Source organism: Leptodactylus fuscus, chromosome 10 (assembly GCF_031893055.1).
Source record: "Leptodactylus fuscus isolate aLepFus1 chromosome 10, aLepFus1.hap2, whole genome shotgun sequence".
Lineage (NCBI taxonomy): Eukaryota > Metazoa > Chordata > Amphibia > Anura > Leptodactylidae > Leptodactylus > Leptodactylus fuscus.
In genome coordinates, this window is record NC_134274.1 from 37659329 (window position 1) to 37685601 (window position 26273).

General features: G+C 43.8%; 1 protein-coding gene across 5 annotated transcripts in view; it reads left to right on the forward strand.

The window, feature by feature from the left end:
* Nucleotides 1–26273, forward strand: part of ZMIZ1 (zinc finger MIZ-type containing 1) — a 203037-nt gene that overhangs the window by 170043 nt on the left and 6721 nt on the right. For 3 of the 5 annotated variants that reach the window (XM_075257928.1, XM_075257929.1, XM_075257932.1), the window contains 13 exons: nucleotides 16605–16749; nucleotides 17315–17429; nucleotides 17777–17994; nucleotides 18143–18341; nucleotides 18841–19128; nucleotides 20322–20504; nucleotides 21517–21594; nucleotides 23523–23697; nucleotides 23929–24115; nucleotides 24256–24466; nucleotides 25503–25608; nucleotides 25721–25881; nucleotides 25970–26037. In XM_075257928.1, the coding sequence (XP_075114029.1) occupies nucleotides 16605–16749; nucleotides 17315–17429; nucleotides 17777–17994; nucleotides 18143–18341; nucleotides 18841–19128; nucleotides 20322–20504; nucleotides 21517–21594; nucleotides 23523–23697; nucleotides 23929–24115; nucleotides 24256–24466; nucleotides 25503–25608; nucleotides 25721–25881; nucleotides 25970–26037 (2134 nt within the window). Of the gene's footprint in view, nucleotides 1–8; nucleotides 555–16604; nucleotides 16750–17314; nucleotides 17430–17776; nucleotides 17995–18142; nucleotides 18342–18840; nucleotides 19129–20321; nucleotides 20505–21516; nucleotides 21595–23522; nucleotides 23698–23928; nucleotides 24116–24255; nucleotides 24467–25502; nucleotides 25609–25720; nucleotides 25882–25969; nucleotides 26038–26273 lie in introns of those variants that run through there. The other 2 variants (XM_075257931.1, XM_075257930.1) reach the window with 2 other exon arrangements.

The following is a 26273-nucleotide window of genomic DNA, read 5'->3' on the forward strand; positions in this document are numbered from 1 at the left end:
CTCTTCAAATTCATCTTCTTCCTCTGCTTGGCTAATGGGTTTGTGAGCAGATCTCAGACTGCAGCACTGCACTGGGGGACTTACATTGTGTCTGCCTGGGCATGTGTGAAGTTAGGAGGCTTATCCTGATTCCCTTCATTGTCTCTGGAGGCTGGAAACACACACAGCCAGTTGGCTGGTACATTGTGAGCCATTAGCAGGGAGCCCATCTGTTATTGGTTTTGCCTGGAAATCTGGAGACAAGCAATTAATAATTGATGAGTGTTGTGCAGTCGCTGGACAGGCAGAAGAGAGAGGGAGAAACTGAGCAGGGTGTCCTTAGAGGGGAGGGAAGGAGAGAGACAGCATGAGGGGAGCTGCTGACTGCCTGCTGCACAAATGAAAGACTTGAGCCTGCCTGGCTTTTGTTCTGCACCGGGAGGCTGCGTTGCCTGGAAGTGCTTTGAGACATATGTGGTCCCCCCTCTGCAACAGAAGACACAGAGAGTGGAGCACAGGAGGAGCGAAGGGGTGGGGGGAAGTCAGCCGCAGGACTGGTTTGAATAAACTTGTGGGTAAGTAGCTCTCTTCTTGGGGAGGAGGGGGAGCGAGGTGCTGAACAGGCTCGGATTTGGCTCTGTATAGACTGTATATGCCTTTTAAATAGTGCACGGTGGGTGGAGAGTTGCAGTGCATGCTGAGATGATGCTATGTGTAAGTGTAGGGGAAGGCGGGCCTAGCGCCTCCAACAGTACAGGGACTGCAGCACCTAGCAGGCCTCTGTCACCGTACTAAAGGGAGATTATACCTGTGCCATATCCGCAGCAGACAAGCCTCAACGCCACATGGAAATAAACAAGATGTAGCTTTGCCAAATGTTTTATTCCAGACGCCAAAGTATTGTCCTATGATGTCATTGTGACATCATACACTTGGCTGGTTGAGTCTACCTTCCTTCAGACAGATACGTGACGGCATCTTTTATGGTGGCACACGGTTATGTTGACTCATTCTGTACAGTGTGTTGGGGAATGGGAATTAGGAAGATAAATGGATTTTCATTGACGTACTAAGCCCGGCTTCTATTGGCTGGGGGACGGTATCCGGATGCTGCGCTGGTACATAGTGACGAGTCTTGTGTATCTGAGGACTCACTTCTGTCTGTCAGCTTTTAGCAGTAAACCTGATGACTGCTGGCATCTGTCAAATGCGAATAAGTCATAGAAGATCAATTCTCCTACGTCACCTAGTAGTGTGGGAGACGTTTCTTTATGTTAATGTTGACTTTCTTAATTATTTTCTATGTACGCCGTGTGATTGTGATAAGTTATATACTCCACATTGGTTTATTGGAGATTAATCTTATACAAGGGAATGTATTCTAGGGTTTGTTTATTGACCGTACCAAGCAAAGCCTCCTTTTACTAGTCTTGGTCATTTTTGTCAGTGGATCCAATAAAAGTTGGATGAAAAGGCCGGTTCTAGCTTTACACAACGGTGATCCGCCATGTTGGAACTTTTTGGTCATTGCCATTTGAAACTAATTGTGCGTGGCGCGGTCATTGATTCGGCCATATTCTGACAAATCAAGAGTCAGCTATCAGGCTCGATGTTTAATATGGTTGTGTATAGGGGTAACAAAAACAGGTAAGGGGCCTGTGGTCAGTCTGCCGACTCATGCAAGGCTTCATACTTATATCCTACTCCATGCCGCCTGATATCTCATCATAGTAATGTTCTGGCCTAGTCCAGCTATCTCGCTATAGCCTATGACTTGTGAAGTATCCGAACCTGCCACCATTAGAAGCACAAGAAGATTTCCTAAAATGCTGATCCTTGACCGTTAACCTCTCATTAACCTCTCATGTACTGCATGATCTATTGGTAGGAGTGGTGAGCTGACACTGGGTTCACACTAGCGTTCGGGTCTCAGTTATCAGGTTTCCTTCTTCTGCATGCAGAAGACTGAAACCTGTCATGCCGAGTCCGGCCGTGAGCGGCGGTGAGCGTTTTGAGCTCTCCGCGGCAAAACCATTTTTTTAAAACCAGACACAGAGTACTTCATGTCCAATTTTGTGTCCGGTTTTTAAAAAAAACTGTTTCGCCGCCGAGAGCATAAAACACTCACCGACACACACGGACGGAGACGTTTGAAAGATGCCGGCAGGTTTCCATCTCCTGACCCTGTTTTGTGCAGGAAACGGAAACCTGCAGAACGGAGTACGGGCGCAGATGTGAATGAGCCCTTACTGACCGGCTATCTGTGACCTAGCAAATTTATAGGGGAAGTAGTCCACATCTCCAAATAGAAATTTGGATTTTTCACGTGCACATACGTACATACATATCTACCTCAATGGTTTTACTTTGTTCCATTTATTGCAGGACAAAACTTATACGACAATTTGAACTCCCCTCTCCCCGTTCAAAACCTATGCACTGGGTGTACATGTGTATAGGAGGGTGGTAGGAGTAACTTTTCACTTTTGGGCATTTTAGCTTCGCCATGAACGGGCTAGAAACGTGTCATGAATAGGGGTAACAAGACTGAATTATATCTATTTATGTGACATTCAATTCTTCTACTATGAACATTAATCCATGTCCAGAAAACCAGCGTATCTTAGTTAATGGAGTTGATTTTGAGCTTCTTTACCTTCATGTCTTCTCAATTTGCCTTCCTTTTAAGCAGGATCAGACCAAATGGTTAGGCCCAAAGCCCATGTGGCTCAGTGGACCCCACTACTGACTGGTTTTTGGCACCCAATTTCATCTTTTGGCTATGTCCCATGTTAGTAAGTAACATAATCGTCTGGCACCTAAAAAAAATAAACAAATCAATATACGGAGTTATTTATTGGTACTACAGCTGCCATTCACTGTGTATGCACTGGATTAGCAGGACTCTTACAGTCTGTACTAAGAGTCCGGTTAGGATTTACTGTTTTTTTTACTCAGAAATCCTGCTATGAATCCTGTAAACGTCCGTACCGTAGAGTTCAGCTCTTCCGCCTAATATATTCTACTCTCATATTGGATAGCAGAATTCTCCTTACAGGTTTGCTTCAACTCTCTTGACCGATAGGCGATACATGTATGTATGAGTAAAGTAAAGTGTGCTGTTATTCCCGTAGGGATTGTTCTGATGATGTAGTCTATGGCTCTGACGTTTAGAAAGTTGTAGTTATTATTTGGTACTGTGCGGACCAGAACTACATCCTATTGATTGTGTGACCTAGGACTAGACCACCTACATAAAGCGTACTATGCTAAAGCTTAGTACCGGACCACAGGTGACAAGCTGGACATACACATTAGATAACTATCTGCGGAGTCTCGTGATTTCTTAAAACTGACTGACCATCTCCTGATTCTCCACTAGGGTTGAGTGATCGGAAAAGATCAGATTCTAATCAGTGATCAAGTAAATTTCACGATTGCGATTGGAATTCCGATCCCAATCTTTTCCGGCGGGATCGAGGTCAGAGGTTATCTCAAGATCAGCTCAACCCTATCCATGTATATATCATTAATAGGGTTGAGCGATTGGTAAAGATGGGATCCTGATCGGCGATCAAGCAAAGTTCACGATCGGGATCGGCTGGAAAATTATCGGAAATTGGATTTTAAAATCGATCCTGAAATTTCAAGATCGGCTCAGCCTTACTCTCCACCTATGGCAGATGTTGGGGGAGATAATGATCAGGTAGTTGGATTTCAGCTGCTAGTCCTTTTCTTCTCTGTAGATAAGCCACCACCAGAGGTGTTTGCCAGCAGCTCGCTCCTCTCCTCCATTCTGTGCACATGCAATGCTTGGCTGAGCCAAGTTTGCATTTGTATGGGGAGATTGGCTAGTAAAGTCAACTGAAAGATGGTTGGGCTGGCCGCTATCCTTTCTGACATAAGTCATGTAAACAGATTAGCAATGTTACTACAAAAGTTAAGCTGGCCAATAGGGTTGAGCGATCGGTAAAAGATCAGATCCCGATCAAGTAAATTTCACAATCTGGATCGGCTGGAAAATGATCGAAAATCAGATTTTAAAAACAATCCTGAAATCTCAAGATCGGCTCAACCCCACTGGCCAAACTTTTTTTTTGGCCAGCCCAACCTGCTGTGTGTGTCAGCCAAACCCACTGACCAGCAAATGCATATGGCAGATATCAGGGATAGAAAAACCAAGACCTGATAATTTAGCTCTCAGGAAGGTCGTCCACCAGCAAGTGTGCAAATTTATGGGATGTTTGGGAATGTCAGTGGGCGGTCAGGTATCTCATGTACCTCACCAGCCTTGGACTCTCCTTGCCAGATTGCACCAATCTGTCGGAACTGTTCACTGTTCCTTAAGGTATTTTGTGTCTAATAGTGCAATGTCTTATCCTTTACTGACATAGCTCGGTGGCATTACTTTTTATTTTTCAGCTTTAAAATAATCTCGCCTCTGTGGCCAGCTACGGTGCACATCTAGTCCACTGATAGTTGATACTAAAATTGGTACAAAAAATGTTATACTATAAAACTCTGGCTCAGGTTGGAGGTAAAAACTGGCATACATGCCTTAGGTTTATTAGGACTTTTAGACACTTTTTGCACAGTGCAGAAAATGGGTGCATGGTTACTATTAGCCTTATTGTGCCAATTGCAACAAAATTTTGGTGCGAAATATTGTTCTAAAAGAAGCCAACCAAGGTAGAATAAGAAAGAGCAAAGAGAGGTGAAGGGCCTGGGGCCAACAAGAAGTGCTCTGTGTAGTTGGCCAGGGTTGATAAATCCCATTGCCTTCTTTGGAGTGCTTTCTATATGTGTAGTTAACATTCTTCCAGACTATACATTTCTTGACATAGGGGGGTAGGATAGAGTTATTAAGAATGCCATTTTGTACATCAGTCTTCGTAAAGGACCCAAGGGCTGCAAGGCGTACCGGATTCACCAAGAAGCTCCGGCATAATCCTGTATGTCGTGTTTTACAAGGAAGATGTCTAATGGTCCTTTACGTAAGCTTGATAAGTTTCTTGTAATGGGCAGCGATTGCCAATCTAGGCAGGCAATGGGGGCTTTTCTGAGCTGCAGTTATTTTAGGATTCTTTAGTCCCTTTTTGTTCATATAGAGTCCATTTAGTGTCGGCAGCACATTCCTGGTGATGGTTTTTTATTTTATCCTAAAAAGAAGCGATGGATGAAAAACAAACCAATTGGCATCGATCGCTGGCCAAGTTTACACAGTTTAACGATCGGGAACAATTGTACAATCCGGCGCGATCACAGTCTATAATGTTACGTAACGTTACCCACTTTGCATCTGTAAGCCACCACTCTGTGCTCTCAGTATTGGGTCAGTGAATATAGAATCTCTCTATCTATCTCTCTATCTATCTGTCTATCTCTCTATCTATCTATCTATCTATACACTGATATGTGACATCTTTGATCACTCGACTGCTGTTCTCACAGTTATTATATCACAATTATGCTTTTTTCTGTAAGTCGAGCCTATTGCTATACCTTATACTAGTTTCAGACTAGATGAGTGTCCCTATTCCTCCGCATTTTGGCAAGAAACCTGGCCAGTGCTTTCTGCAGACAGATTTCTAGACATTTGTAGTGTCCCATGACCTGTTGCTGGCTAGCGCACAGTGGACATTGATGGTAAGCTAGTGGGGAAACCACGGGTCCTTCTTCTTGCCAGACATGGCCCCTTGTTGGCAGCTGCACATAGAGCAGACTTAGATTTTTTTTTTTCTTTTTTCACAAAGATGATACATAGACACTTTGGCTCCAACTCTACTTGAGCTTCGAGTTAGAATCCAGACGTTTTGGAACTGGCTGAAAAGAATTCCAGTTTTTCTCTGCTGGCTGCAATGTTTTTATCTGTCACCTCCCTGGCATCATTAAACCATTAACACTTTGAGCACTGCAGCAGAGCCGTCCGGGCCTAGACACTTCTGGCAACTTATAAAACTTTTATTTTTTTGGTCTTGGTTTAAATGAAGAATAAAGTCAGAATGGACGGCGTCTTTCCCGGGGCTTAGAATTGTTGGGAATTTCTCTCCCCTACCCCCACCGGTTATCTGCGCTTACTCTGGTCAGATCGTTCCTGCTGCTCTGTGTTTTCCCACTGTGATGAGATTATTGTCTCATAGAAATTGGCCTCTTTAAAGTGACCGTCTTTGTATAGGGCCCGTCTGCAGTTCTTTCTACTGGGTTACAAATTGGCATATCAATAGGACCAGGTGGCTTAACCCCTACGTCTCTAAATCTTCAGCCCTGCCTCTAGCGTTCCCCTGTCTTCTCTTACCCCACAGTAAATGTAGTGGGAATATAGTCATTGGAAACCTTGCACTGGTGTCATTCAGAGAAGCTGTTTTATCCTGGCGTAGTGGGATAATATATGGCCAGGTCCTAATACTGGCACTAGATCTACTGCAGAGATGACCAGACTGCTATAGGTGTACAGTAGTATCCATCACCTATAGGCCCCAAATCCCCCAAGAAAGTATAGCGTGCTGTAATGTTTTCCTCAATATGGAATCCCTTACAGTAGAAAGCAATGTATACAGATGTAACTATTCAGATTGCTGAGTTGACACTTTATTGCTACATTCGTCACATCTAACTTTCCTGCCACATACTGATAGAGTGCAGTGAATATGCCAGTGTGAATGTAGCCTAGCCAAACAATAATATCAGGAGGCCTGTATACATTGGACTACCATGACAGTAGTTATCTCTCTGATATGATAGATATCACTGAGATCGTGCATGGTCCTACTATGAACAGGCCAATGAAGGGGTAACAATGTGTGCGGGACCCAGAAATGATGGCGGATAGTTGTATCAAGTAACGCTGCCTTTTCCATGGATACAATAAATGCATTTTGATGCTTCCTTTCTCAACTCAACAAATCGCTCTTGTGAGAAATTTACAGTTGGAGAGCTCCTTTACTGAGCACCTGTCCTAAATGGTAGCCCAAAGGAGTAACAGAGGATCGGACAGAGGTCTAAGAATCGCTGCACTGGAAATGTCTGCTAAGGAAACGTCAGAGGAGAGGTGATGGGTCCTCTTTCCTTGAAGTTATGTATGAATCCAAGTCCTTTCTGGCCCCTAATCCTCCAATATAATAATCTAATGCAGATGATATTAACCAATGTGTTGCACTTCCCTATTCTGGGGATTGTAATGATGCTATCTCATGTCTCGTACTTGCATTAACCCCGTGCTGCAGAGCAGATCATAGCGGAAGCCGCCTAGTCTGCTGCTGAATGCAAATACAACATGTCAGCATTTTATAAGGACTTCAGCAGTGGGATCAAGTCTGGTCAATTCAGGGATTATTCCATCGCGGGCGTGCACGTTGACACAGTAGGGGGATTGGAAAGTTTGGATTTACATTATGAGCCTGATGGCTGACATCCTATCTGGGCAATTACAGCTTTTCTGTTCTGGCCATTAGGAGCTAATTAACATGTTATGTGCCACAAAGGTTGACCGCTACATGGGCGGAACGTCAGGAATGCCTGGCCTGGCATTTTAGGATTAGATGGAAGTTTGGGGTTTTTTACCCTCTGTTTTGCCCGTGTTAGAGATGCTGCAGTATAATCTGTATACTTGGAGCATGTGACTATAAAACTTGGAGGAACCGTCAGTACGGCTTTACTTACTTACTTTTTCCATACTATGAGAGCTCAGTTCTTAGATGAAGGTGTCAGGTTTGTTTGCCTTGTCAATATGAGTAGAGCGTGATCCGCATCGTGCACATGATACTTATATTACTGATGTTTAATTGCACATTATGTGCAGGGCCAAAGATAATGATTTCCACCCAAAAAAAAATTATGCAGATATTGACCTCAGTGGTTTGGTGAAAAATTGACATTTATCTGTGTCACCTTTATCTGTTTTTACAATTGAAGCAGAAAGACGACACACAAGGAGTTGAGAAAGCAGATTAGATATACATATATACAAGATATACAATAAGATATACATATATACAAGATATACAATAAGATATAGAATATATATGTTGTGTTGCTCATTCATCTGACAGCTATTCCTTAAGATTCCCTAACACATGTGCACACCTCCCTCTGCTAGGGATGAATGAATTGTAACAGGACGGTAAAGGCCACAGTATGCATTGTACTAAATAAAGATAAGGCGGTCCTATACATAATCCCTCTGGAGTCCTCCTAACAGTAATTATGAATATTTTTTTTCTTTGTATAGCACTAACCAACATAGGGCTTGTGCAGACAAAATCAGACGTTACAGAATAAAAAAAAAAAAAATTGACACTTTAGTCGTGCGGGATGTGCTGGCGAGTCTCCGGTCTATGAGGTTGCTTGCAGCCAAGCATTGAGGTTTGTTCCTTTGGAGCTATTGACGTAAAAGATGGGAGTTACTCCCGTACATTATACATGTACGATCAGTCAGCCCTGGTAAAATGAGCAGCTTCGGCCATCTTTAAGGGGAACCTGCAACATTGTACATGTGATGGACATTGTACATGTGGTGTCTCAGATATGTTATAGAGAGTGGAGGAGCTGAGCATAGGAATGGTTTGCTTGATAATATTTCAGTATGACCTTTTAAGGGTTTTCAGGGTGAGTTATTGATGGCCTATCTTATGGATCAGTGGGGTCTCATACCCAATGCCACTATTGATAAACCGATCAATAGAGAATGGAGCAGGAAGCAGATTCCAAGGTAGGACCAGTCCAAAGTAGGGATCAAAGGATCAGCGCTTACCAGCAGAATTCAAGCATCAAACCTCTTCATTGGCGACGAACGCTGATATTTTTATCCATACCTTGGAGTGGTCCTACCTTGGAATCTATCTGATGACGTCCCAGTGACTATGATCCAGCTGCTTCCCTCCAGCTATCCTATCACCTACAGGCCCGTATGGTGGTGGTGACATTTCACAACCCAAAAAGGTGAGCAGCTATATATTTGGTTGTATTCATATTTGCCTCTATAGGGCTGCTGGGTGTGTTTTTTTTTCCTTGCACATATCCTGCAGCAGGAAGCGGACAGCGCTGTTCTCTGTGTTGTGGCTGAACTTAGTCATTGCAGCTTCGCACCTAGTCAAGTGAATAGAAGCTGATGTGCAGTAACCTGGTTTGTCCACTACACAGAAAACAGCGCTGTCTGCTTCCTGTTCCGTCCTCTGTATAGCCCCTGCACAAAATCGCTGATTCATGTGGGTTGTTGAGTGTCATATCTCTCCCAATTTTATGCCTATGACCTCTCCTTAGGATTTAGCATGGAAAACCTCTATAACTAAGTCATTGATATCTCTGCTCTTCAAGCCGTAGGAGTCCAGTGGGTGCTCATGCTAAGTGTTGATGTTTGGTCGCTTCTTGGAACAGGATTATGCTTCTAACATCTCCAAGCAGCTTCATCTTCCAACTATCTCAACAAGGTTACAGCTTTGTGTGAGGACTGGTAGTGACTTGCAGGGTTGCTTTATGTTTATGCTGCATGCCCACATGGTGCCTTTGCTCACCACTTTGATGACTGCACCGACTTTGGCACCTTCATTCCTATGACTGAACGCATGAATGGTGGTGGTGCAAGCATTCTTCTAGACATGCCCAACATCTAGCCAACAGTTGCATCACTGATAGTCATACAAATGAATTATTGCAATGTCTGTAAATCTCGGCAGAGTAAATTCACACTGTGCTCTGTAAAGTATACTGCATGGGCACACTGCCTGCACGTCTGGTCTGTGCCAGCCCTGATATACTGCTGATAACTCCCAGGTCACAAGTTACGGTGTGTTGAGCCGCCCTGAGAATTGGGACGTTTCATCCCCCCAACCCCTTTGACGTGGGATTTTTTTGTATTTCATTGCACTTGTATGTTACAAGTGTTTGCACTTACTTGACCTTTTACTACAGTCTGTAAATAGGACTCTCCATAGACAGCAGCGTGTACCTTTTAGGTGTGGTCCGAATGTGTATATTGGATCGGTCTCTGCGGCCACTTCCTTCACATTGGCTGCTGTGGGTACGAGTCGCTCTCAGGTTACACAAGGTCTGTGGAGACATATGGGCTATTGCACCTGACTGTGGCCTCCCATTAGCGCGACTCTGCTCTGTGACTTGTTGTGCTGCCATATGCTGCTTTTCTGTAAACGAGCAGGTACATACGAGGCCGTCCAGATGTACAGGGGAAAAGAGTATCTGCAGCACAATCTTGACCCTGCTGGGAAATGGCAACATGCTGCAAGGATATTATAAGGTTAAACATTGTTTGTGTCAGTGGCAAAATCACATTGCTTTGTAGTCACAGAGATATTAGTTTTTGGGTTGTTTTTTCTCTTACTTATTATCTTTGGTGGCGACTTGTGACTGCAGCGCCTCTTACACATAGTACAAGTACTAAACAACATTTGGACATTAGACATTTTGTTGTAGTGTACTCTTATACTATATTTTCCAGAGGTCCAACCTATTATTGCATCCATTATAGAAATTTTACAATAAAATACTACTAATAGTGATATGTATCTTAGTTGTAGGCATCTAGGGAAACAGAGCGGCAGATACACTAACACAGTCTAAGATTTAGCAGACAGTCTTAGGGCGCACCAGATTGATAACAGTACTTAAGGCTGGATGATAAATCTGGTTTTTCATCTTTAGACTGTCTGGTCTTTACACTACCAATTATTAAGCTCGCTACTCGCCCACATTTCTATCAGAATTTTGGTACAATTCTTCTGCCCAGTGTTGTACCTTATGTCATGGCCCCCTTTCCACCTAAATCACATTCCTTATCCATCTAGTCAGGAAAAATGGATCAAAACCAGATGCAAATGATTGTGCCAAAAAGCGCCAAATCTGGCACAAAATACAACAGAACTCTGTTCTAAACACATTAGCAAATGTGGGCCATTGTGTCATGTCTGGCACGACCGGCACATCCCTCCAGGAATGAATGGGAAAAGTCCTGTGGACTAATGATACCGACGGTGTAAACGGATTGTCGTCACTTACATGAGTGTCTGTCCTTAGTTGAGTTCACACTCGGGCCTATATTAGTATGAGTGGGAGGAAACTCCAGCACACATGGGGAGAACAAATATGGCCAAATCATTGACTCCTCTTGATGCATTTTTGTCCACAATGGTGCATTGTGGACAGATTTTAATCAGTGATTTAGTGAGGGTGCAAGGTCTCACATTGGGGAGCTTTATCCAAAAGTTGTATTGTGTATGACTATACAAGAAGGAAAAACTTCCACCCTATTATTGGAGACAGATCTAGTAAAAATGACCAGACTTAGAAGACCTTTCTGGTGCACGTCTAAAGATTTGCTGCAATCGAAGATAGATGTAAAGGCATCGAAAAATAAATCTCCTCTATGTTGTTCTATTATCTTATAACATTAACCTAGCTGCCGTTTTATTGTTTTAGCAGGTAGATGTGGGTTTAGGAGTCCAGTGGGCGGTCCTATCAGGGATGGATGCCCCTTTTTCTAGAAGTGTACATGCACTAGAACATCAAATTGCATATTTAAAGGGGTGTTCCAGGATCACCATCATTCCGCTTTTGCCTGTGCCTGTGAGGTCACATGATACATCATCTGCTCAGTCCCATTTATGTGCAATACCAAGCACGGCTTGTATACAATGTACAGCACTGTGCTTAGTATTCAGTGAAGAGGCTGCAGCGCTCACCTCAAAGTTTTGGTCTGTTCAACTAGCTGATCGGCGGAGGTGCCAGAAACTCCTCCTTTAGTATCAATATGGTTTTTTTTCTTCCAATTCTGGAAAACTCCTATATCCTGACAGCTTCCCTATATGGTCGTAAGGGAGCGTCTAGGAATTGCTTAATAGTAAAAGTGCAAGTTGTCTGAGAACCTGAATCCATCGACTTTCTAGTAGAGGTGGATGTGATGAGATTTCTGCAGATGGTTTGCAGACTGGGTCATGACATGGGCAACCACAATTTGATCAACCTCCCTAGCCTGCCAAACCATGAAATACCCAGAATTTAGCTTGTATAGTATTGACCTAACCTTGTGCTCACTGCTTACGTTCCTCTTGTATAGCGCACACGGAGATACTTGGCGCTACACGACACGTCCCGCCGCACATCATGGGCTCCTCTCTTTCGCTCTTTTGCTGTCTGTCTTTGTAACACCAGAAGTTAACAGCTGCGCATCAAATAAATTATTCATCCTAATGATCCAGAACAAGGTGAGGAAGATCTCAGGGACAACTACAAGGATGGATGTGTGCACTGTTTCTCTTGGCATTCGAACAGTTAATGGGACACCACGTCCAGCTGTCACATTGTGCGAACCCATGCAACAGACAAATGTTAATGCATGACCCCCCCTCCACCCCAAACCTGGGCTGCAGGGTATCGATTAGAGTTAGGGACCCCTCTCCCCCTCGGTGTAAGTGACAGCCGCTTGTTTGCTCTGAATGTATAGCGCTGTAGAGAATGTTGGCGCCATGTAAATAAGTAATGACGATAATGGCTTCTTTCAGCGGCGCACGTACTCCTGTCAGCTGGAGGATGGGGTGAGTCATTTTCGTATAACATTGCCGCTTCTCTCTGTGTCACTCTGTTCCCCCTGAGGACGCTAGCATCTATTTTTACACAAGTGACACATGTACGAGCTCGGCTCCTTTCTCTTCCTCTCTGTGATAAAGAGGCCAATGATAATATTTACCACCTAGATCTTCTTCACATTTGGGGCCTTGTGTTATTACATTTACCACATTTACCAGATCGCATTGCTAGACATCGATGCCTGCGCTCTGCTTTCTTACTTCCACAAGTCACCGGTCTCATCGGTTTCCTCAGCTGGGAATCTGGATAAGAAGCGGAAATAATGACTGCATTGAAAGAGCAACTTTCTATCACTCTCCGGTGCGTTACATCTTGTCCGTGTTCTTACTTACACCAGCAAAGCAGCTTTTCCAGGGATTCCCAGCATGAACACTTGCACATGTTTATTTGATGCCAGCTGCTCCGCCTGAAGACTATAGAAGCCGATTTCACTTGGGATGCCTTATTGTGTTTTATGTTGCTGCAAAGGACATATACGTGCACTGAACATCTCCCCCTCACGTGACTGCAGCATTGCCCCCCTCGCTCCTCTCCTCTGTAGGTGGATGCTATTTCTGTCCCTTGCTGTATTACCCATCTAACAATCAATTCCATCGCCTGCCAAGCAGGCCTGGAGGAGCCGTCTGAGGCACTCTGCCGTCACCTGGGACTCTTTCCTGTCTTCCTTTGTTTCATGACCTAATTGGTCCAGCTGTCATCTGGGTCCAGGTATTAACCTCCTGGATACCAGCGCCATGCTAGGAGATCGAAACCATACCGCCATTATACCTTACACACTGTGTATTTGTGCTATGTTCACACTCAATCGCTTTCTCGTTTTACCAACGCAGTAGAACTTGTGCTATAGTGAAATGGTAAGGTAGGTGTTACCTGGGAATCCTGCACTGGAGACCTGGCTAAATCTGCACGTATTATATGTAGATTTGCTGCGGATTGTGCATTTGCAGTAAAATTCAGCCTGTGCATTGCAAACTGTGAAATCCAGCGTGAGATTAAATTGACATGTTGGGCATAATGTGACTATGTTATAGGGATCGTAGTGTGGCCACGGATTCTGTACTGACCCATGGATCTTAATGTCCCGAACAAGCAGCATCGTAAGATCTATATTTCTGCTAGTTCAGGTCATTGGACCCAGGATTGGCAGCTGTAATATGGCCTCGATAATATGTTTGTATAGTTCTGCCGTGGACTTGCAGTTTGCATTGCCGTGGATCTGCACCCTGCTGAGCCTCATTCACTAGGATAGTAATAATCATGGGGCTCGCGCCTTGTTTACATGCAGAAACCAGGCCATAAACAGACAGTATAATGGGTTTTTCTTCTAATTTCAAATCCAGACCCTCGATTCTGCACCCTTATGAAGACTCCTGTTTAGGAGAATTCAGGGGTTTCCATGCTGATTCCGATGTGGACAATGTGTCAGAATCGGCCCAGTGTACGCCATGTAAACTTCACCTTAAATTCCATGTGACTATAACCCTACTTACTGGATCCGTACTTAAAATTTTTCCTAGGGTACCATGAACTTCTTTATTATCCACATACAAGATCTGGTTGTAGGAGAGCTAAACCACACCGAATATTGTATACATGCCTCCATCTTGGATAGGTCTCTATCCCCTGACAATGCCGGGGTCTCCCCCTGTGGAGCTGTGTATAGTTTGCTCCTAATAATTGAATCATTAAGGGTGCGTGTTGGCGTTGTGTTTGTACTAGTGGCATCTGTTATTACTCCACATACATGGCGCTTGGCAATTGCATTATCCTAGACAGTAAATAGTTAATGCGAGTGCGTCTTGTAGCCATGACTTCAGCCAGTCACCGGACAGATCTGGAAGGGGCACGGCGCGGACTCCCCGAAAGGCCTTTTTCTGCCCATGCCACATCTATTTATAGTCGCCATGGAAAGGAAAGGTTTGGTTTCATGTAGCAACAGTGCAAGTGAATGAGCCATATGGTGTACAGAGAGGAGACTGCTGTATACCCATCTCTCACATACATCCACCCAGCTTGAAGCTTTGGAGTATGCAGACGGCTTCTGTGGTGGGGGGGAGGGGGATGTGGAAGTGTGACCCCCACCCCCTCCTCCTCGCTTGTACTAAGCAGCTTTAACTCATTCCTGACATACTAATTGCTGCCATGGACAGAAAGCAGCAGCGCCATGTATAACTAAACACACACAAGTCCGAGCCCTTACTATACACGTCGTGCCTATGCCATGGCCTAGTATGTGATGGCGCCTGGGCCTATTGCACCTTCAGCTAAAATTCAAGAGGGTCATTACTGATATCTAGTGGCAAATAAACCTAGGTGTAATGTAGCCAGTCTGCGGGCTAAAGATACAGTCTTCAGGCTCAACAAAGTTTTCGAGTCGATTTTAAGGGGAGCCTGGTCTCCTCTGCTGACATGACCCATGAAATAACCATCTCTTCTTAGCCTTGTGCTCTGTTATTCCTCCTGCAAATGTAGAAAATGGGTGAAATTGTCACTTTAGTCAAAGTGGCGTGTCCTCGCACAGTCTCAGCACTGATTGGACGGTGTAAGAGTGCAGGGACGCGCCCCCTACTGGGAACACCCAATTGGAAATGTATTTGTAGGAGGAATTCCATAGGATTGATACAATGCAGGTATAAGATAGATATAGTATCCAGTATTAGGAAGTAACAACATGTAGTCAGGGACTTGTACAACGGAGACACTTATTTGTGTGGTTTTTATTGAACCGTTTTGTTCCTTTTTTATGTTGATTGTAAACAGAATCAGTTCTGGTGTTTTCCACTTCCGATGCTGGAGTTCTGCACGTAACCTAACCACGGACTACAAACCCACAGCTTACTCTCCAGAAACTCTCCAGCCGCTGTAGATTTCTGTTGCATTGTGTATTGACCCATCTATCTTCTATCTTGGATCAGATTGCTGTACATTATACCCTCTCTTTATATCTGGTCCTTGCACTGTGATCGTCATTTCTCCCCCTTGCAGCTCCATATGGGTCATTTTGCATGTCATAGTGTCAGCGTGCTGCCAGTGTGGGCTCATCTAATCCTGGACATTCCTATAAAAATGGCGTATTTACAGTATATTGTCCGTAAATAACTGCAGGGGAAGGCAAAGAGCAGTATGGAGGTGGGAAGATCTGATACATGGAGCCATTGTAACCTATACCCAGGTCCTGCCGCTGCTCTGAACCTTGTCACTAATGCAACTCTGCCATCTAGTGGTCATCCTTCTCAATACATCGTATGTGTAATAGAAGATTTGTATTTCTGGTATTGTTTTCCAATGTAAAGGCTTGTGTATTGTGTCGGCAGATCAATGCTTTATCCCTGTACCTATCCTGATATAGAGACGTATGTGCAATACCAAAAAGCTCCTTTAATATGTGAATGTATATTGTGATAGAGCAGGCTGTGGGGGTTGACATCTGTATCTCCTCTGTAGCTATGATAACCACTCCCCTTGTGTTAGAATACATCATTGTCATTGTTACTGTGCACCAGCCTGCAGGGGAGAGGCAGCAAGTGTGACACTATGGAGGCGTGTGCGTGCGCTCCCCAGTGTCTGCTCTGGTCGCGCTAGCCGTCTGTTTTTTGTCTGTACGTGTCAGGCCCACATGTATCATGCTGAGCCTCTGCCTCTCTGCAACTCCACATGCCCTTCCTACTCATTTATTTTTCATTAGAATAACATGGATGACCGAGGAACACTATCCTTGCTTTAATCCAAGGGCCATTTTAATAATAGCAGATTTTTCGAGACGCCCTCCGTCATTAGTCCACGTGACAGGTCCATATGCGAATGCTTTTTCTATCCAGCCGGTATTCCTTATGTTGCTGACATTGGTGTAAGGAGTGTATGATCTATGTATTAATCTGTCTGACCTATCAGGGGTGCAGGGTTACTCATGTCACGCTCCTACACTATTCATATTGTGGCATTGGCTTAGATCTCCTAACGTTACACAGGACTATGCATTTTGTTTCCTGTATATGAATTATAGCATTTTTTTCTTGTTTCGACTTTTCCAGCCCTCCTTTCCTCGTGGTGTGAAGAACTGGGAAGGCTGCTGCTTCTGCGCCACCAAAAGAACAGGCAGAACGACCCCCCAGGGAAAATCCCCATGCAGCCCCCCATGAATTCTTTGACTTCCATGAAACCATCCCTGTCCCATGGGTAAGCATTGTGTTAAAGACATTCTCAACTTCTCTGCAAGTTAGCACTGAATGGCTGAGCCTTGCAAATTTAAAGCTGGATCATTTCTACATTTTGCCTAATGCCATAGGTTCATGTCTGAGTAGTGACTTGGATAATTCCCTTCTGATGTAGATGTACAGTCCAGCTGACTGCTATGGCAGATCAGTGTTTGCCCCAAAACTGCAGGGAACAGGAACGTCTCTCCTGCTGGCAGATTCAAGCCTACTCTATATTGCACGGTCAGCTGTTCATTTCAGTGTGCACCATGTAGTACTGCACATTCCCTGACCGGTCACCGGTCCCAAAACAAAGTCAAGTATAATGGGAGCGTAACAGTCAGAAAGGGGTTGCCTCGGATTCAACAATCCCTTTAAATCCAGCATATACATAATATTGTCCTGTAAATTGATGCACTAAGTTTGTAGGGTATGTTGCTTCACATCACAGCTGCAGGAGTTCTGCGCTCTGGACGCTAAGCATGGATCGGTCTGTATCACTCCATAACCTGCGTGTTGTTATAACCAAACCTTCTTTTCTTCCTCAGTGATGGATCTTTCCCTTATGACTCCGTCCCTTGGCAGCAGAATGCAAGTCAGCCCCCTGGTTCTCTCTCAGTGGTCACTACAGTTTGGGGCGTTACAAACACTTCTCAAAGCCAGGCAAGTTAATTTCCTGTTATTTATGTAACGCCAATGTATCCCACGGTGTCGTACACTTACTGTATTCACTCTGTATAAATCTGTGCAGTCTGGTATATTGGCGTTCAGCGCCCCAATCCGGTATGTTTGATGGCAAGAGAAGCTCTGCACTATTCTCTCTATCAGAATCCCAAAATGGGCTGTGGACACTAGACATATGAACAATAGAGCTTTGTAAATGAAACCCAGCAATGTCCTCTCCTGTCTCAGCATCTATAACACTTCCAGACAGTAAAGGTGCTGATGCATCCCCCCCTCCTCCACCATAACTTAATCTGTTGTATTTACACTTTTGTCATTTGTTGCAGGTACTTGGGAACCCAATGGTTAATGCAAACAATCCATTAAACCCCGCTGCCAACCCCATGGCATCTGGCATGAACAGCAATAGCGCTGGCATGAATTCTCCACAGTTTGCTGGGCAACAGCAGCAATTTTCCTCAAAGGGAGCATCGAATCAGCCGTACATGCAGCAAGGCATGTATGGGCGCCCAAACTACCCAGGGGGAGGTGGATTTGCAGGGAGGTAAGTAAGACGAGCTGCATTTCCCTATTGCCCTATGATGTTGGCCTGCAGGATCTATTGACCTCTGCTGAGCCAAAGTTTAGCAAATGTTAGTGAAGCTGATCTGTATGTCTACTTCAAGAAAAGCTAATAACTTCTTGTTTAACAGCTATCCCGGCGGACCCAATAACCCTTCTGGAATGGGCATCCCTCCTCACACTCGGCCTCCCGCAGACTTCACCCAGCCTGCGGCAGCGGCTGCTGCAGCTGCTGTTGCTGCCGCAGCTGCCACAGCTACCGCGACGGCAACAGCTACAGTGGCGGCACTGCAGGAGACGCAGAACAAGGACATGAACCAGTATGGCCCAGTGAGTCTACGTTGCATTGTTTAGCTCTGTCGCTTTGTTGTTGCTTGCTGCTGTTTTGTATGTACTATAAGTATACTGTTGTAGGCGTTGCCATTGTCACCATTACCAGGACATGCCCCTTGTTGTGTTACTTTTGTAACCTATTCTGATATACAACCTATGCAGCACTGTACATAGACCATATGCACTTTCTGTGTCCAGTTGGGCTCACAATCTAAGTTCCTTATCTTGCACACACACAAAGGTCATGAGAAGTCGATTAACTAATCGCTATGTTTTTGGAGATGTTTTATCACAACTGAGTTGTTGCACTTTTGTGTCATCCAACAATACCTTTCCTATACAGGTGACTGTGTATAATTGTTTGTGCTAGGCAAAATGCGACATCTAAATATCCCTCCTCCCTCTTATCCGTCTCGTGTGCCTTTCCTTGCCTTAATCCTCATCCCTTTCAGAAATGCATGTCGCATTTTACTCTTTTCTCTTTCTTTTGTTGAAGGTGTGTTCCTCTTTCCAGATGGGTCCAGCCCAGGCCTACAACAGTCAATTCATGAATCAGCCTGGCCCACGAGTCCCCTCTGCTATGTCAGGGAATATGAACCCAGCTGGAATGGGTCCCAACATGGCACCTTCTAACATGAGTGGCCCTCCAATGGGGATGAATCAGCCTCGGCCTGGCATGAACCCTTTTGGAGCTCACGGTCAAAGGATGCCTCAGCAAAGCTATCCTGGACCCAGGCCTCAGTCATTGCCTATGCAAGGCATAAAAAGGCCTTACCCAGGAGAGGTGAGCAATGAAAGCTGTGCATCATGTAAACTAATGGAAAGATTGTATCACAGCATAATGTCATTACATTCATGGGAGCCGTATACTTCACTTTATATAGAATCAATACAATGTAATTGGTTGATGACGATTGTCGAGGATGTGAATGCATCGGCGGTGTCTTTTATCTCCTCTTTACATTTATGTAGAGAATCAAGTGACGTGTTTTACATTATGTATTTTGGTTTAGCTTCTGAGAATTCCCCAATCTGTTAGTACCAAGTTCTTAAAATATATTATACCTACCATGAGAAGGGCTCTTCAGTCCTACATATCGCAGATGTATAGTATATGGGGTTGAGCAATTGGGATCGGAAAAGATCGGATTCCGATCGGCAATGGAGTAAATTTCACGATCGTGATTGGAATTCCGATCCCGATCTTTTCTAGCGGGATCAAGGTCGGAGGTTATCTCAAGATCGGCTCAACCCTAATAGTGACTTTTCCCATAGTGAAGCATTGACTAGGGTTGAGGATCGGGATTGAAAAAGATCGGATTCCGATCGGCGATTGAGCAAATTTCACGATCGGAATCGGCTGGAAAATGATTGGAAATCGGAATTTAAAATCGATCCTGAAATCTCAAGATTGGCTCAATGCTAATAGTACGCTTTCCCTTTACAGCTCAGTCATCGTGTGTTGCAGCTCTCTCTTTATTAACAGGATGTCGGTATCATTGTCTGCCGCGGTATGGATACAATGTAGCTCTGCAGTCCGGTCACAGCCTTCAAGTCTCCTCGCTCACACTTACACTTCACCATGATCCCCTTTCCTTCATCCCTTTTTTTATGTAGACCCCACCATCCTGAGAAATGATTTCTATTAGTTTTAGCTCTCAGTATTAGGCACTTTACAGTCAAGTGGGTGGTCCCACACTGTCTACACCAGCTAAGGACCGCCCACCTGACAGTTAAGAGTCTATTTAGAATATTGGGTTCTGAAACTAATAGTAATGATTCCTCAGGAATGAAAAGAGGCAGAGAAAAAATTCCAACTGTGTCCGAATCATTGGAGCAACATCTAAGATTTGAAAGAGTTGGTGGAGGTGGTGAAAGGTTCTCTTTAAGTTACCTATATCCAAGTTATAGATCTAAGTGTATTTATTTTCCAAATTTGTCTCCTGTTTCTGAAGTAAATTTTGCTTTCTTTTACAGCCCAATTATGGCAGCCAGCAATATGGACCAAACAGCCAGTTTCCCAGTCAGCCTGGGCAATATCCAAGCCCCAATCCTGCCAGACCCATGACCTCTCCAAATTATCCAGGACAAAGGATGACAGGGCAACAGAACGCTGGACAGTACCCTCCTCCCAGCGTGGGCATGGGGCAATATTACAAGGTGATTATTGTGCTGTTCCTGCAGCTTTTCTATTGCCGTATCTGTAGGGAATCGGCACTTTTGTTTCGTGTTTAAGTTTGAGCTCTCCGTTTATTTTCCATGAGCTGATTTCGGTACGTCCTGTCTTTCTGCAACCGTGTATAGCGCTGGGTTCACACCTGCATTGGGTTTCCATCGATCTGGTCTGTAGGAGAACCAGACCAACGGACTGCTTAAATAGTGGACACCTACAGAGATCAAGGGACGCCACTGACTATAAAGGGGTTTATCAAGCGTCCACGGTTTATAACTAAAAGTGCTGGACCAAAACGGACTTTTTCGTATCCAGCAATTTTAGGCAGACACTGAGATGGAGTCTCCAAACAGATGTGAACTCAGCTTTACATTATTTCTTTCTCTTTTTTTTGTTATTGCTATAGACACAATTCCTAACAGAAGATCTTACCAAGAGAGTATTTAGAAATTCCTTTAATAAAATAAAATTAAGGGAAAAAGCTAAAATTTAGCCCCCTTACCCCAGAAATCTTTCTTAGCTGGGGTCCTCACATATGAGAATTTTATGAGATCACTTTGGTAATACCCCAAGATTGACCTATTTGACAATTTATATAACAATGTAAAAGAACATTAAATCTACATTACTGGCCTTCGGTTTGCCCAGAGAGGCGTAACTGTAATTTTAGGGAACGGATACAATAATAATGTACAGATGTGTCCTTTCTTACCTTTCCTTTTAGCTACATACGAGCATCATTAGGTTATTCTGTCACAAGATGATCCGCTATAGGTGTTATATATAGTGTGGCCACCTAGTGGTTGGGGTGCAAGTTGCAGCCCATCAATGGTTTTGGCTGAAAAATCTCTGTAACTATCTGTTGCTGCTTCTCAGTTGATCATTTCTCCATATCACTGACCTTTCCTAAGCTGCCTTTATTCTGCATATTTTCAGTCACGTTTTATTATTTATTTTTTTAACATTTTTTTTTTAATTCATTATTATTTTTTTTAATAGCCAGAGCAGTTTAATGGACAAAATAACAACTTTTCTGGGAGCGGCTACACTAGCTATAGCCAAGGCAGTATGAACGGGGTGAGTGTAAATTCATACCAAATAATCAAATTGGGTGGATGGGGTTGCTGATTTCAGTAGATGGACAGATAAAGTGCCCATAATGTCTCAAGTGATGATATAGGAAGTTGATTGTTGCTTGTCTTCTCTCACTTTCTTGCAACAATGATCATTGTGGGTTCAGATGGAAATTGACACGAGGAAATGAACTTTAATTTCTAGGCCCATATAAAAGATGTGATCGGACAAGCCTTTTATTATTTATTGTCTGGCATGTCCTGCAAGGAATAAAACACAGATTGGGAGGAGATAGTGGAGCAGTTTTTTCTTTATTTTATCACATTAGCTGCTTTTAGTACATTAATCCATGTAAAGCCCCACTCCGGCACTATTTATTACTCCTTATCCCTGTACTACAGAACATACTAATGTAAAGTGAAAGATGTATTAAAGGGGTATTCCCATAACCCTTGTTCACCAACCTGCAGGCTGTGTGCTCTGTTCACTTCCTGGTTTTCTGGGCACATTGGTGGGCGGGGTTTCACTTGCTCGGCTGTGTTTGCAGTCAGTAATGAGAGATTGGTTATAAATGCATTACCACAGTATGAAGCTGATCGAGCAGAGCTGGATTTGAGTCAGCTTGCATTACATACAGAGGTAACAGGACTCCTTACCTCAGCCCTTATCAGCCAAATTCAATTAAACCAGAATCAGAAATGCCGGCGCTTTCACCTCCCCCTCCCCTATCTGAGGAGCTCCGTTACTTGTCAGACATACACAGCTCAGAGCTGCTCCCAGCACTCAGCCCCTACCTCCCCCCCTGAGAGCAGGGAGCTACATCATTTGGGAACTGAGCAGATAAGCCCTAGCCCTGAACAGATGGCCATAGAAACTGAGTGTAAACAAGGAAGTGAATAAATTAAGATAGCGGCCAAACAAAGCAGTTTTGATAAAGCAATGCATTTAGGAAAAGTCTTACATACACATAAGCTAGCAGTATAGATAGGATGCTTTTCATGGGACAACCCCTTTAATTCAGCGAGTGCATCGTTCACTTCACATACACATACCCCGGGTGTCCTGCAGAATCCCACACCAGTTGGTCCCTGGTTTCTATGTAGCATACGTTCCAGGCTTTCTTAGGCTCACCTAAGTGACTTCCAGTTTGCCAATCACATGACCAACTGAAAGTCCCTTTTGCAGGTGCAATAAAGTGAATGATGCACCCGGTGTACTGCCAGGCTAAGGAGCAATAAATAGCGCCAACGTGGGGCTTTACAATACATAGTTAAACTTCCCCCAACACGTCACTAGACTTTTGCACAAATACTTATTTTGTCTATCATCCAGTTTGTGTTTTGCTTTCTATACGTGAATATGTTTATGAGCCCTGTTTGTTTTCCGCTAGTTGTTGTAGAATTTGCAATAGTAACAATAACAAGGGAAAGTATTGCAAGTTATATTATCAGTTTCACTTTAGTAACGCACTTAACAATTGAAATTATGGAGAACGCTGTTAGGTTTGCGTTGGCGGCCACGGGTGACGCTTATCATTTACCCATAATGGTTTCTTTGTACATGGACTAGCAGTAAACCAGAAGTGTAAGAGCGCCCTTAGCAGGAAAATGGGCAGTAAATATGGGTCCTTGACTTGTTCTCTTCTGTAAGTCTGTTCTGACACCAGTACAATGGCAGGTGCCTTTCCTACATAGCAAATGTTTAGTCTAGGAGCCTGGGAAAGCTACTAATGAAATGCTATGGGTGAACAAAATTATAGAATAAAAAAGCTGGTAGGGGGTGTTTGCTTGCCATTCACAGTAGTAATGATGTGAGGGTCTACTGACAACTTCAGGTATGAGTGATCATGAATTGTTTTGTATTAATGTAGGTTTTCGGTTACGACTTGTAACTATATAACATTACCTGACCTTCTATGATGTTTTTTGCAGCCGTCCAGGCCCGGTCCTGTTGGTAACTACCCTCACTCGCCCGTTCCTGGAAACCCCACACCACCTATGACTCCTGGTAGTACTATCCCACCATACCTGTCCCCCAATCAAGATGTCAAGCCTCCATTCCCTCCGGACATCAAGCCAAACATGAGCTCCTTACCTCCACCACCAAGTGAGTGACCATGTATTCATGTCATTTGTATAGCACTAGCATTACTGTTAGAATAAGCAATAACGAAGTCTAAGTCATTTTTATTTGTTCTCTTCATTAATGGGAAAGACGTTATTGATTCTTGTGACTGTTGTTGGATCTTGCAATGGCTGTTTACTGCACCTGTCGGGTGGATTCGTGCTGCTGCTACTCCATGCTTTGCTTACCATTTTTCACATTGTCACACTGCAGATGCAAAAGGGAAAGTTCACACTTTCTCTCCTTCTTCGATCTCAGCCAGCCACACAGACGAACTCCGTCTTACGTTTCCTGTTCGGGATGGAGTAGTATTGGAGCCTTTCCGACTGGAACACAACCTTGCTGTTAGCAACCATGTGTTTCACTTGCGGCCGACCGTCCATCAGACCCTCATGTGGAGGTAGAGCTTTTACATTATTCATGTTCCCTATATGTATTTTGGGCAATAGTTAAAGATTGTTATTTTCAATATGACAGTGTGTTTTATGTGATGAATTGATGATACATTTCTTTATTCAATGTTGCAAAAAAAAAAAACAGGTCTGACCTGGAGTTGCAATTTAAGTGCTACCATCATGAAGACCGACAGATGAACACCAACTGGCCTGCGTCTGTACAAGTCAGCGTCAATGCCACTCCTCTCACCATTGAGCGGGGTGACAACAAGACTTCCCATAAACCTTTGCACCTCAAACACGTTTGCCAGCCAGGCCGCAATACGATCCAGATTACCGTCACTGCCTGTTGTTGTGTAAGTGGCCAAAAACATGTCTATAGGGATATTTCCATCTTACCCAGTTATAGCGGAGATGGAAACATGGGGCTGTAATCCCTGACTAGGAGTTTCCAAAATAGTCGAACACCACCTACTTTATTTCCGTAACGTCCATAAAAGTAAATAGGAGTTACAGACACAATGTAGTTTGCTGCGCACACTGTTTATATCAGTCCTATTTACTTCTATGGGACTAAAGGAAACTGCATAGAACATCCATGTATCATGTGGTCGGAAACATAGTGAGGCTGTAAGGCTGAGATGGAAATACCCCTTTAATGTAAAATCTTGATTCCAAACAGCGGGTCATTTGTTTGATGACACATTCGGTTTTATTTTATGGAAGACTTCACCTTTAGCTTTATCTTGTTTTGTTATTGAAGGGAGTCTGTCAGCAGGAAAACAACATTAATCTACTCACGGAGGCTTGTAGGGTTTCTCACACTCTATGCTTGTAGTATATTGGACCTATGCTTAGTTTCTGAAAATTTGGGGGGTTTATAATTTATGCTAATGAGTTAAAAAAAGGGGGCTTGTCATCTGAAATGTTAGCTTCTATAAATGATGCACATAAATGCCACCCCACTGTGTTCCGGCTCTACCTCCTGGTTCGTCGCTCTCCTCGAGTTCAGCAACTACGGTACAGTACGGCATGTGGCCACCAACTTCAGCCTCCATCCAGATGTGACACACTCAGGCTTCAAAGCAAGGCACCATTGTACAGGCTTCCAGGTGGAGAATGACATTGGTGCAAGCGCATTACACTCTGTATTGTGTATTGCCTGAGTGTGTCACATCTGGATGGAGGACGAAGTTGCCAAATTCGAGGAGAGGGACAGAGTTAGAGGTAGAGCTGTTATAAGAGGAGAGAAAGTGAGAAGAGAAATAGGTAAGGGAGAGTTAAATGTGTATGGGTTTGTTTTCTAGTAGGTCGGAATAATTTTCTTGTATATTGTAATGTCATTTCTAGAAAGTCTTGCGTAGACTGACTTCTTCTTCTTCTTTTCTCCAGTCCCACTTATTTGTGCTACAGTTAGTTCATCGGCCTTCGGTACGTTCAGTACTGCAGGGTTTATTAAAGAAAAGGTTGCTCCCAGCGGAACATTGTATTACAAAAAGTAAGTTCTTCACACAGTGTTCTCCTTACAGAGAGATATTGTGTCAGCAGTCTGTACCACACCAGAGTTTGTTCTACTTATATTAATATACGGTTTGCCTTGGCTTATGCAGTAAAGAGAAATTTCAGCAGTGTGGCAGCGTCGTCTGGGAATGCAGCTCTGAACGGGGAGGATGGAGTTGAGCAGACAGCCATCAAAGTTTCTTTGAAATGCCCGATCACATTCAGGCGGATCCAGCTGCCGGCCAGGGGCCATGACTGCAAACATGTGCAGGTCAGTACATCGGAGAAGTCACCTTTTCAGTTCACGGCGACTTGTGTTTGCCCCAGATTCTGAACGATCCTTCGCTCTCTGTTTACAGTGCTTTGACCTAGAATCCTACCTTCAGCTGAACTGTGAGCGAGGAACGTGGCGGTGTCCTGTATGCAAGTAAGTATTCTTGTTATGCAAACATTGACTATATGGTTGTCATCGTATATATATATATATATATATATATATATATATATATATATATATATATATATATTTGTGGTGGGAAATCTTGTTACATATGCATTTCATCCTATGCATTGCAAACGCTAACATCTGCCATGAAAATTGTCAGCAAAAATTGACATGCTGAGGATTTAATATCTACGCCGCCAGATAGAAAGGGGAGAAAA